At 35.0% G+C, this 11,853-nt stretch overlaps 1 protein-coding gene across 1 annotated transcript; it reads right to left on the minus strand.

Annotated features, from left to right (window-relative positions):
- Positions 1 to 1,239: 1,239 nt before the first annotated feature.
- LOC123566478 (uncharacterized) lies at positions 1,240 to 8,386 on the minus strand. Its single transcript, XM_053549809.1, has 7 exons — positions 8,368 to 8,386; positions 7,782 to 7,886; positions 7,572 to 7,617; positions 5,367 to 5,518; positions 3,121 to 3,216; positions 2,164 to 2,226; positions 1,240 to 1,573 (listed from the first exon to the last, which is right to left on the minus strand). Coding segments are annotated over exons 1-7 (741 nt in total). The 5' UTR covers positions 8,370 to 8,386; the 3' UTR covers positions 1,240 to 1,296.
- Between the last annotated feature and the right edge of the window lie 3,467 nt (positions 8,387 to 11,853).

Raw genomic sequence — 11,853 nt, forward strand, 5'->3', positions numbered from 1 at the left:
CTGAGCACAAAGTGCTCAAGGTGAGCTTTTGTGATCGCCCTGTGTCCGTCGTCGTCAACAATTTGACTGTTAACACTCTAGAGGTAACAATTTTGGCCCAATCTTAATGAAACTTGGTCAGAATGTTACCCTCAATAAAATCTTGGATAGGTTGGATATTGGGTCATCTGGGTCAAAAACTAGGTCACCAGGTCAAATCAAAGGAGAAGCTTTTTAACACTCTAGAGGTCACATTTATGATGTATCTTCATGAAACTTGATCATGATGATCTCAAAGTCCAGTTTGAATCTGGGTCATGTGGGGTCAAAAACTAGGTCACTAGGTAAAATTAAAGGAAAAACTAGTTAACACTCTAGAGGCCACATCTATGACCATACCTGAATGAAACTTGGTCAGAATGTTAATCTTGATGATCTTTAGGTCAATAGGTCAGGTGAGCGAGACAGGGCCTTCATGACCCTCTTGTTTTAAAATCTGGCCAGCAATTTCTCACAAGATTTTTAGCTAACCTGAACAAAAAGTACTTTTGGGTGATCTGTTGTAATCATTCACTCTTTGTTGTCTGTCCTTACATAGTATTTTTCTTCAAACGGCATCTCCTCTGAATCTGGCGAAAATTCTTGTTTTCATAGAAAAATCTTCAAAAGACATCTCTTAATCTTCCAGTGTGATTTTGAAATAGTTTCATATAAATGTTCCTAGGATGATCCTCTACAGATTTGTTCAAATTATTCTGATCCATTAAGAAACATGACATAGGAGGGCTTTGGCACTTTTCCTTATATGTATATAGTGGAAAATTAAAAAACAATCTTCCTCAATGTCATTAACAACAGTAACAACAGCTCACCTGAAGCAAGTGCTCTCATGAACTAATTAACAGTAGGCACAAGGGTACTATATTATTTAGTGAAAACTGTGACATTGTTGATCCAACTTTTCAGCAAAATAATAGTGGTAACCATCTAATCACTTGCAATCCTCTTATGAAGTTTGAATGCAGTAAGCTGAAGGGCTCATAAGTAGATTAGCAGAAATTATTCTTGAGTATCGATGTCATTTTGAATTTGATTTTTGACCCCCAAAACAATACCAAATAACCAAATATTGAATGAAAACTGACTATCATAGATTCAAGCATTATGTAGTTATTGATTGGAAATCAAATGGTCTAACAACAAACCATCAGACCTACCAACCCACCTCTTTGGAAGTGTGGGACATATAAATATAAAAAGGATTTGGCATAATTCAATTTTAGATGATCATATGGCATTACAACAATCAGTTCAATATTACTCTTCCAAGCTTTTAGAGTGTCTGAAACTGAATGAAACATGAGGCTGATACATAAAGGTGCCTTTGTATTGATCATGTTCTTTCAAACTAGGAAATTTCAAAAATTTATTTGTACAATCATTCAAACTAGATCCCTCAAAGCTAGCATGTTGTGACACTGGAGCAGCATCGTTCATTAACTGGGACTGAGAGTTATTTATGCTGCAACCTAGGCTCCCATTATTGTTGGAATCTTGTATACACTTCCTTTTGACTTCATTTGTCGCCATCTCACTGAAAAAAAATTAAGCAGGTTGCATTCTGAAGCACAAAATAATATCATATTTAAAAAGCATCTTACTTTCTCATTATAGCAAAATTTATTACGATGTTTCATCCTTTCTCCCCTGTATATAGTTAGAATTTAACACTTACTTGAACAGGATGGCTAACCCACATGACTTTTGGATACCATACACGTGGAGAAGGTGTCTCGATTCAGTAATAGTTTGCCTATGTTTTCCTGATTACTGGACAGATTTTCATTTAATGAAGTGTGTCAAAGTCAGCAAAATGAGTGCTTAAATTCCAGAAAAGTTGTGACTGAAGGTTACTACTGAAGGTACTGGCAGAGATTTTGTGACTGAATGTAACATTTAAAACTGTTCAGACAGCACAAGGTAACATAAAATGGTAAATATCAAACACACTTATCAGAGAAATATCAATGTTCTGATTCAGTAGCAATTAGAAAACCGATTTCAGTTCTGGATTAACTGCAATATTTGTTAGGTATGGTTGATCATCTACAGTATCTTAGTTTAGTATAGAAATACAGTGTTTAGCTTGACTATACAAAGTATATGGTGAGATATCCTACACACCATGGCGTCTGCATCCTTCCCATGTCCACACCTTGATGCACTTTCTCTTCTTTGTCTTTTTCTCTGTAATTACTTGATGGAAATAGTTATTCCTCATCATCACCCACATCATCTTGCACAAGGGTTATAATTCCATTTACTTAGAATTTCAGATTAAAGTTTTGGTGTACTTTCACTCATTCTCAGTTTTTACTAAATGGATTTGGTTCAAACTTAAATTAGTTGTTCACTCACATCATATGACACAAGATCCATAACTCTGGCACCAATTTTGATACGACTGAAGGGACGTTTTATGTTATGATGCCGGTGTCTGTCTGTTAGCAATTTAATGTAACTCTTGAACCCCTTGAAGGATTTCGAAGAAACTTGACACAAATGTTCATAACATCGAGTTGACGTGCAGAGCACATGATTTGTATGGCTTGTTTCAAGGTCAAGGTCACATTTAGGGGTCAAAGGTCATATGACTTTGTGTCTGCTCTTGAACTGCTTGAAGGAAATTAAAGAAACTTGGCACAAATGTTCACCACATTGAGACGACGTGCAGAGTGCATATTTTGGATAGCTCACTTCAAGGTCAAGGTCAAACGACTTTGTTTCGTGTCTGCTCTGTAACTCGTGAACTGCTTGAAGGATTTTAAAGAAACTTGGCACAAATGTTTACCAAATCGAGGCGATGTGCAGAGTACAGGCTTTGGATGGCTCACATCAAGATCAAAGATCATACCTTTGGGCATATATTGCTCTGCATTGCAGTGCTCTTGTTCATGAATTATGCCCCATTTTACATAGAATTTTAGGTCAATTTGGAAATGTGTCTGTCTGTGGCTGGACAGCTGCTCATTTAAAGAGTAGAAAGATATCAATATGAACCAAATAAAACTTTGTTGGATAGTTCTTTACAAAGCTCTGCTGTCATTATTGTTGAGAATCTATGAGTAAAGTAAAACTTACTGTTTATGGAGTCTAGCCTGTTTTTGATGCAACTGCATGCTGTGACTGGCAACAGGATTTATTTTTATCACCCTTTTCTTACTTTCTCTTCTAGCTCTACAAAATATAAGAAGAAAGAACAAGAAAGAACAAGTTACTTGATATTCATTTTTGTCTCAGTATATTTATCAGCATTATTAAACACTTAAATAGAAATTTCATAGATTAAAAGAGTTTTAAAGCTTCTCTTTTCGTTTAGACTGTTGAATTATCCCAATATCTATCAAACAGAAATGTAAAGCTGGAAATATAATAAAGTCTTAAGAAATACTTACTTTTAAACTAGATGCCCACGGGCAACATACTGAGCCCACCAGATGTCAAAAGGACTAACATTTATAAAACTATTAAAAGAAGTGATTGCAACAAACGTTGCTCCATATTTATCAAAGTTATGGCCTGGACAAGCTCTAAAATGTCCTTTGACCCCTAACTGTGACCTTATCCTTTGAGATAGGAACCTGGGATTTGCACAGGACGCTTCGTCTCTTTGTGTTAAACATTCATGCCAAATATAAACAAGATTCCTCCATGCATGTCAAAGTTATGCATCGGACAAGATCTGACAAGACCTTTGACCTCCAACTGTGACATTGACCTTTGTTTAGGTCCATCTTTTCTCAAAAACTATTAAGAGCTACAGCTTTTTAGCACACTCGTTTATCATCATTAAGTGACTGTGTAGGTCTAGGACCATAACTCTGATATGCATTTTGTCAAAATTATGGCCCTTTTTGAACTTAGAAAATTTTAGTTTCTTGGTTAAAATTTTTGTTTAGGTCCATCTTTTCTTAACAAGAGTTCCGCCAAGCAGGGCAATATACGCCCGAACGGTTATATCAGAGGATGGGAGCAAAATTTAAAGAACTTGACTGTTGAAGCCCAAAGGACAGGAACAACAAAGGGAAGAAATTCCAAAAAAAATTCTAAGTCCACAAAAAAATCCTTACCAGGTACAGGTATGTCAAAATACACATAAAAATTGGAGGTACCATCCATGTTGTACCACAGAAAAGTGGTCTCAGTTTTCTTATGGCCAATAATAAAAAAGTTTCAAAATAAGCTATTTATAGTAATATAAAAGGGAAGTAATTCAAATTTTTTTTTACTGTAAGTGAACAAAAAAAAAGGATCTGCCAAATAAAAACAAGAGCACTGCAATGCAGAGCAATATAAGAAATATACACAAAGCAAAGTCATATATGACCTTTGACTCCTAAGAATGACCTTGACCTTTAAGCGAGTCATCCGAAACATGCAGTCTGCACATCGTTTCGGTGTGGTGAACATTTGTGCCAAGTTTCTTTGAAATCCTTCAAGCAGTTCAAGAGTTACAGAGTGGACACCAAACAATGACCTTTGACCCCTAAGTGACCTTGACCTTGAAGCGAGACATCCAAAACATGCACTCTGCACGTCATCTCAGCGTGGTGAACATTTGTATCAAGTTTCTTTGAAATCCTTCAAGGGGTTCAAGAGTTACAGAGCGGACACGAAATTGCTAACGGACAGACAGACAGACGGACACTGGGGATATAACATAATATGTCCCTTCGGACGTATAAAAACTATTAAGGGCTACAAATTTTAAAACCTTGCACACTTGTTTATCATCATTTGATGACTGTGTAAGCCAAGAACCATAACTCTGACATGCAATTTGTCAGAATTATGGCCCTTTTTTGTACTTAGAAAATTCGTGTTCCATGGATAAATTTTTTGTTTAGGTCCACCTTTTCTCAAAAACTGTAAGAGCTACTGCTTTGAAACTTTGCACACTTGTTTATCATCATTAGTTGACTAGGTAGGCCAAGAACCATAACTCTGATATGCATTTTGTCAGAATTATGGCCTTTTTTGTACTTAGAAAATTTTTTCTTACATACTGTCCAGCACTTGCAGACAAGCAATGGCACCCATAGGCTGTGCTCTCATTTTAATTACAAGACAGAAAAGAAAAACATTTGAGTTGGGGCTCAGTTAAATGATTTTCCTGGTACCTATATAAATTGAAAATTTCAGAAAACTATGCCCAACAGTTTCAGGGTACAGTGTTTTATACATGTACACTTATAAAATTTCATAAGTGTAAAATGATTTAATAAATACGATTTAAGTCTCTTAATAGACTTCACAGACTGACTAAGGCTTCCAAAGCTTGTCTGATCTGTTACATAGATAACTTAAGACTATAACTAATTCTTTACCTCTTTCCAAAAAGATCATTTGGATGTGGAAGTGAACTGAACGGCCCAACTGGGGTTTCATTTTCAAAAATAGGACAGACGAATTTTCTCTTTGCTGTCTCTATGCTTTGTTTCTGAGGACTTGTCTGTCTATACACAGGGTAGCCACTGCACTGAAAAGTAATAACAAGAGGGCCATGGAGGCCCTGTATTGCTCACTTGATTTACTTCTTACATCTCCAGACTTGGTGGTTTAGCTTTCAGCAAGACAACCATTCTGACAAAGTTTCAAATAGATCTAGTAAAACTGGTCTTTGGGTGTTTTAAAACTAGTAAAGGTTCTTTTTAGATGACAGAGTGACCTACTTTTTTACCTCAGTTAACCCGTTTTTAACCCACTTAGCCTAGATTTCACAAAGACAAACATTTTGACAGTTTCACAAAAATCAGTCAGAATTCATGGTCTCTATAGTGGGCAAATATTTAACCTAGTGACCTAGTTTTTGAAGTTTTGAAAATACCTGTCCAAAAGTTTATTAAGGAGGTAGGTTACCTTGTTACAAGGTTAAATTCAAGTTAGTTGAACCGCAGCATTTTTTTGCATTTCGTGTAATATGGAGTTTGACCTGCTACAATCTCAATTTCGTTTGTCTCTGCCCCTTCAAATTCAATTTTTATCTAGGTTTGAAGAACATGACCCTCTAAAGATATTTCATATTAAAAGAAGAAGGAAAATACGGATATTTAACACTTTTCAGTGTATTTTAGTTTCACTGATATCCGTAGAAGTCTGCATATTTGATAATTTTACTAGTATGCACGTTAGCTTTCTAATATAAGCTTTAAATGCATATGTCGCGGGGCTCGTGCTTCCATGGTAACGCATTTTCTCTCATTTTTAAACAACTATGTATAAAATAGGCGTTTTCGACGGCCTAAGTGGCATTCTGTTAATGACTAACATGGAATATTTGGGAAATATTATAAGCAAAATACCATGCACTTTACATGGTACCCTATTTTTCTTAAAGTTTACAGTAACCATGGCAACAGAGATGTTTAAAATAGCTTATATCTTGCTTTTTGTCGTAATTTCTTATAAAAAAATATTGAATAAGATTATCTTTCTAGTTAATGTAGCTTTAAAACATATTATTTCTAACGTAAGTTATATTTTCTTGTTATTTGCATTGATTCAAACAAATTTCACAGCTTAGAATACATACGGTAGTACCTTTCGCCTGGCATTTTTCATGGAAAAATCGTTCAGCATGCTGATATTATTCTAATGGATATTTTTGAAATGAAAATAAAAAGCCGAAGTTGTGTTTCTTAAATAGACCAGTGTCAACGCTTTTGAATTTTACATTTAGATACATAGGTCACGGGCTTCGTTTCCATGGTAACATCAATTAAATTTAAGGAACGACATTTTTCTACTGAAATTTGAACAGTTTTAGATCTTATTTTAGTATATAAGTAACAAATTATCAACGTAACCTGAAAAATAGGTATTACAAATCAAACTGCTAGATTTTTTTATTTGAAAATGGCCGTTACAAGTAACCTTTCATCCAACTATATTCCAGATAACATTGGTTACCATCATCCATTTTCTTACAATCCGCATAACGTTTCAATATAACTACATAAAAGAAGCAAAATGTTGATGATTATTCAGAGCAAAAGATTCATAACAAATATTTCAGCAAATATTTGTTATTTGAAGATAGTTAAAATAAAGAAAATGCACAGAATTACGTACTTTCAAGATAAAAGCTATTAATTTTGCGTGGTAACTGACACGTAACGTCATGACGCCAATGACGTCATTTTATAGCAACATTGTTTTGAAGCGTTTCTGCGGCAGTTGATTCATTATTTCTGCATTATTAAACCATAAAGTATCAAACTGGAGGCAGGTTCATGATTTGTTTTCAGGAGAATGAATATACAAACACATTTAATTTGTCGTAAACGTCGTCGTAAATCGTCACGTTAGCTTCCGGTTGGACATGCGCACATACAAATATGAAGGTAACCTACCTCCTTGAGGCAAACATTCTGAACAAGTGTGTAGTGGCCTACAAAAGTAGATATCGATTTAATATTTTATAAACAAATTCAGTTCAGAGGCTATATTTGGTTTGTTTTGTTTTAAAAATAACATGAAATAATCTGGTAGATTGCTATATTTGAAAGTAGCATAAAAAGACTGATACATACCATACCTAAATATTCTGCAGTCCTGTAGCTTTTTGTTGGCAAGTTCCTGTAAAATTTGTAAAATTCAGTACTTGCTAAAGTCAAAACTAAGCTCTGAAATACAGAACAAAACAGCCTCGTATTTCCACAAAGTTTAAAACATTTTATTTTGGACATATTTTTAACATAGAATATTTGTCGACCTACAAAGCTAAATAGATATGAACTTACAGGACATTAGAGCATTTAATAATGGTGTCCTCCTCTCCTTGGTGGCTGTCGTCACTGAAGGAAGAACTTGTGTCCGTTTCTGCCCTGCTTACATACTTGGATTGCCTGCAAATAATCATTTTACAAAGTCCCCTGCTGCAAGGCACTGTGGTGTATCTGATATCTGTCAATGATGTATAAGCAATATTGTACATTATCTTATAACACAACACTTGGATTGAAATTTACATATACAAAAATCTACAGTTCTTGATTGTTTCATAATATCTATAAAATATAAAGAAAGTATTTAATTTCAATTTTGATAACATTTCATTTTGAAGTTGGTGGGAAAATACGAGAAAAAAAGTAAGAATTTAAATCATCATATTAAAGGGAAGTATTTTAAATTCTGAAGAAAAACACAACAATCTTTTTTAATTAGGTATAGTAGTCACAACTTGACCGCGATGGTTGACCTTAGGCTGATTATTCATATCGATTATTTCATTGTAGAATTAAGGGTGCTTAGGGTAGCCTTGTATATAGATATGGAATTAGATTGTATACAGTGCAGTATCAAAGTATGTATACTTACATTACTTACATTTGATCAGTTAAAACTTTCCAATTCACTAATTTATATTTACACAAATCTATATTTCCTTTTTCTCATGCAGCTCGTGTTTTACGTACACTCCTTTTCAATAATAGGTTGTGCCTTATTATGTATTATAATGCAAAGGTCAACCATCGGGGTCAAGTTGCGTCCACTATATATATCTATATAAAAATATTTTATAGACTGGACAGGAAAATATCAATGTTGACTTCTGACCTTCAGGTGTGACCTGGACCTTTGCACTAAGGGTCTGGTTATTTCACATATTGTGTCATGGTGAACATTTGTGGCAATTGATATTAAACTCCCTTAATTAATGACAGAGTTCTGGACGAGAAAGGGGAAAAATCCTATTGACCTCTGACAGTGACCTTGACCGTTGAGTTAGGGATAAGGGGTTGTGTAAGACAAGTTGTCTCACTATGGAAAGCATTTGTTCTAAGTAATATTAAAATCCCTTCATAAATGACAGAGTTAACTTATTGATCATACCTGTGGAAAAGAAACCCTATCAACCTTTGACCTCAAAGTATGACCTTGAACTTTGAGTCAGGGGTCGTGGTGTTTTGCACAACAAATTATCTTATCATGGGTTACATTTCAATGATTTGTTCCAAGTAATATTAAAATCTCTTTAAGGATTGTTGAGTTACAGATGGGCCAGAGAAAAAACCTTTGACTTCAAAGTGTTGACATTGACCTTTCAGCTAATGGTCTGGGTTTTGTGCATGGCATGTTGTGCCATCTGACATTTAAACCCCGTTTTGCATGACAAAGTTATAGACCGGACAGCAACAAAACCTGAGCTAAGGTTGTGGGTGTTATGCATGTCACGTCATCTCATCAGGAACATTTATGTCAAAGAATATTGTTATCCACTAATAGGATCTGTCATCTATAAAATTCAGCTATTAAATCGGCTGGTCAATGCATTTTTTCTCTATTAGATCTAATTTTCTTTATTATATCAATATCATTGTTCCTAGACAAGCTTACTGTTGCTGAATGGCTGCTTTTTAGCTCACCTGAGCAGGTGAGTTTTACTGAACATTCGATGTCCAGCGTCTGTCTGTCGTCTGTCGGTCAACATGTAGCTTGTGTATGCGATAGAGGCTGTATTTTTCAACTGATCTTTATGAAATTTGGTCAGAATGATTATCTTGATGAAATCTAGGCTGAGTTCAAAAATGGGTCATCTGGGGTCAAAAACTAGGTCACTAGGTCAAATAAAAAAAACCTTGTGTATGCAATAGAGGCTGTATTTTTCAATTAATCTTCATGAATTTTGGTCAGAATGATAACCTTGATGAAATCTAGGTTCGAAATGGGTCACCTGGGGTCAAAAACTAGGTCACAAGGTCAAATCAAAGAAAAACCTTGTGTATGCGATAGAGGCTGAATTTTGGTCAGAATGATAGCCTTGATGAAATCTAGCCCGAGTTCGAAAATGGGTCATCTCGGGTCAAAAACTAGGTCACTAGGTCAAATCAAAGAAAAACCTTGTGTACACGACAATGGCTGTATTTTTCAAATAATCTTCATGAGTTTTGGTCAGAATGATTGCGTTGATGAAATCTAGGTCAAGTTCAAATATGGGACATCTTGGGTCAAAAAGTAGGTCATTAGGTCAAATCAAAGAAAAACTTTGTGTATGCAATAGAGGCTATATTTTTCAACTGATCTTCATGAAATTAAGTCAGAATGATTGCCTTGATGAAATCTAGGTCAAATTTGAATATGGGACATCTTGGGTCAAAAATTAGGTCACTAGGTCAAATCAACAAAAAACCTTGTGTATGCGATAGAGGCTGTATTTTTCAATTGATCTTTATTAAATTTGGTCAGAATGATTGCCTTGATAAAATTTAGGTTGAGTTTGATTATTGGTCATCTGGGGTCAAAAAGTAAGTCACTAGGTCAAATCAAAGAAAAACCTTGTGTATGCAATAGAGGCTGTATTTTTCAACTGATCTTCATGAAATTAAGTCAGAATGATTGCCTAGATGAAATCTAGGTCAAGTTAGAATATGGGTCATCTGGGGTAAAAAAGTAGGTCACATCAAAGGAAAACCTTGTGTTTGCGATAGAGGCTGGGTTTTTTTCAACTGATCTTCCTGAAAGTAAGTCAGAATGATTGCCTTGATGAAATCTAGGTAGAATTTGAATTTGGGTTATCTGTAATCAAGAAGTAGGTCACTAGATTAAATCAAAGAAAAACCTCATGTATGTGATAGAGGCTGTATTTTTCAACTGATCTTCATGAAATTTTGTCAGAATGATAGCCTTGAAAAAATCTAGGTCAAGTTCGAATATGGGTCATCTGGGTTCAAAAACTAGGTCACTAGGTCAAATCAAAGAAAAACCTGGTGTATGTGATAGAGGCTGTATTTTTCAATTAATCTTCATGAAATTTGGTAAGAATGATAGCCTTGATGAAATCTAGGTCAAGTTCGAGTATGGGTCATCTGAGGTCAAAAACTAGGTCACTAGGTCAAATCAAAGAAAAACCTTGTGTATGTGATAGAGGCTGTATTTTTCAATTAATCTTCATGAAATTTAGTAAGAATGATAGCCTTGATGAAATTTAAATGATAATTGGTCAAAATATTTTTTTCCATGAAATCACTAGGTCAAACATGTTTACACTGTTATGGTGTATTATGGTGTGTTTCTCAGGTGAGCGACCTAGGGCCATCTTGGCCCTCTTGTTTAATTTCTGGCCCCATCTGGTTCTGGGACGATCTGTGTATGAAGAGAATGGGAACCACTGCCTTACCCTTGCATGATCGTAAGAGGCCACTAATAGGGTCTTAACACTTAGTTTTGCTGTATCTCTGTGATTCCAGCATGTATGCAAATTTTGATTCCATACCTTATTTTTTTATTTCGATGTAAATGAGATGTGAAACCAAAATTTGTAGTCCTGTTTGGCGCCATATAACCTATACTGTGTTGGTGCGCAGTAAAACCCAAATAAATAAATAAATTTAATTTCTGACTTTTGCAGCCACCACAATTTACAGTTTGACCGTCACAATATAAAACAAACTGTATATGTCAGATTATTTCGACTAGAGTCTCTACATTGTTCCAGACTGATCAAAATCTATGTGACACCTTTAAAGTTTGTCCTGATCCTAGCTTGTTTTATAACAGATCTATGTCATATGCTCTATACGTCAATGAGCCAGGACTGTGATTGTCCAAGTAATAGGCATTTAAGGACAGAGTGATAACTTTTGACTGTCGCTGTAAAACAAGTGAATGAAATATTTCCATGCAATACAAAGTCTCCTACTGGAAGGCACCTAATTTTCTCTATTGTTATTTATGGTAACAACAAAGGGAAGTTAATCCTTAAAAAAAACAAGAGGGCCATGAAGGCCCTGTATCGCTCACCTGATCTATTGACCTAAAGAACATCAAGATAAACATTCTGACCAAGTTTCATTAAGATATGGTCATAAATAT

Source organism: Mercenaria mercenaria, chromosome 8, assembly GCF_021730395.1.
Source record: "Mercenaria mercenaria strain notata chromosome 8, MADL_Memer_1, whole genome shotgun sequence".
NCBI classification, from domain to species: Eukaryota; Metazoa; Mollusca; class Bivalvia; order Venerida; family Veneridae; genus Mercenaria; species Mercenaria mercenaria.

Excerpts from the sequence above, each read along its gene's own strand:
- LOC123566478 (XM_053549809.1), bottom strand. Across the intron at positions 7,618-7,781 it reads ATTAAATGCTCTAATGTCCT|GAACTTGCCAACAAAAAGCT; the intron begins GTAAGTTCATAT and ends CAAATTTTACAG. Across the intron at positions 2,227-3,120 it reads CAGGCTAGACTCCATAAACA|AGAAAAAGACAAAGAAGAGA; the intron begins GTAAGTTTTACT and ends AAGTAATTACAG.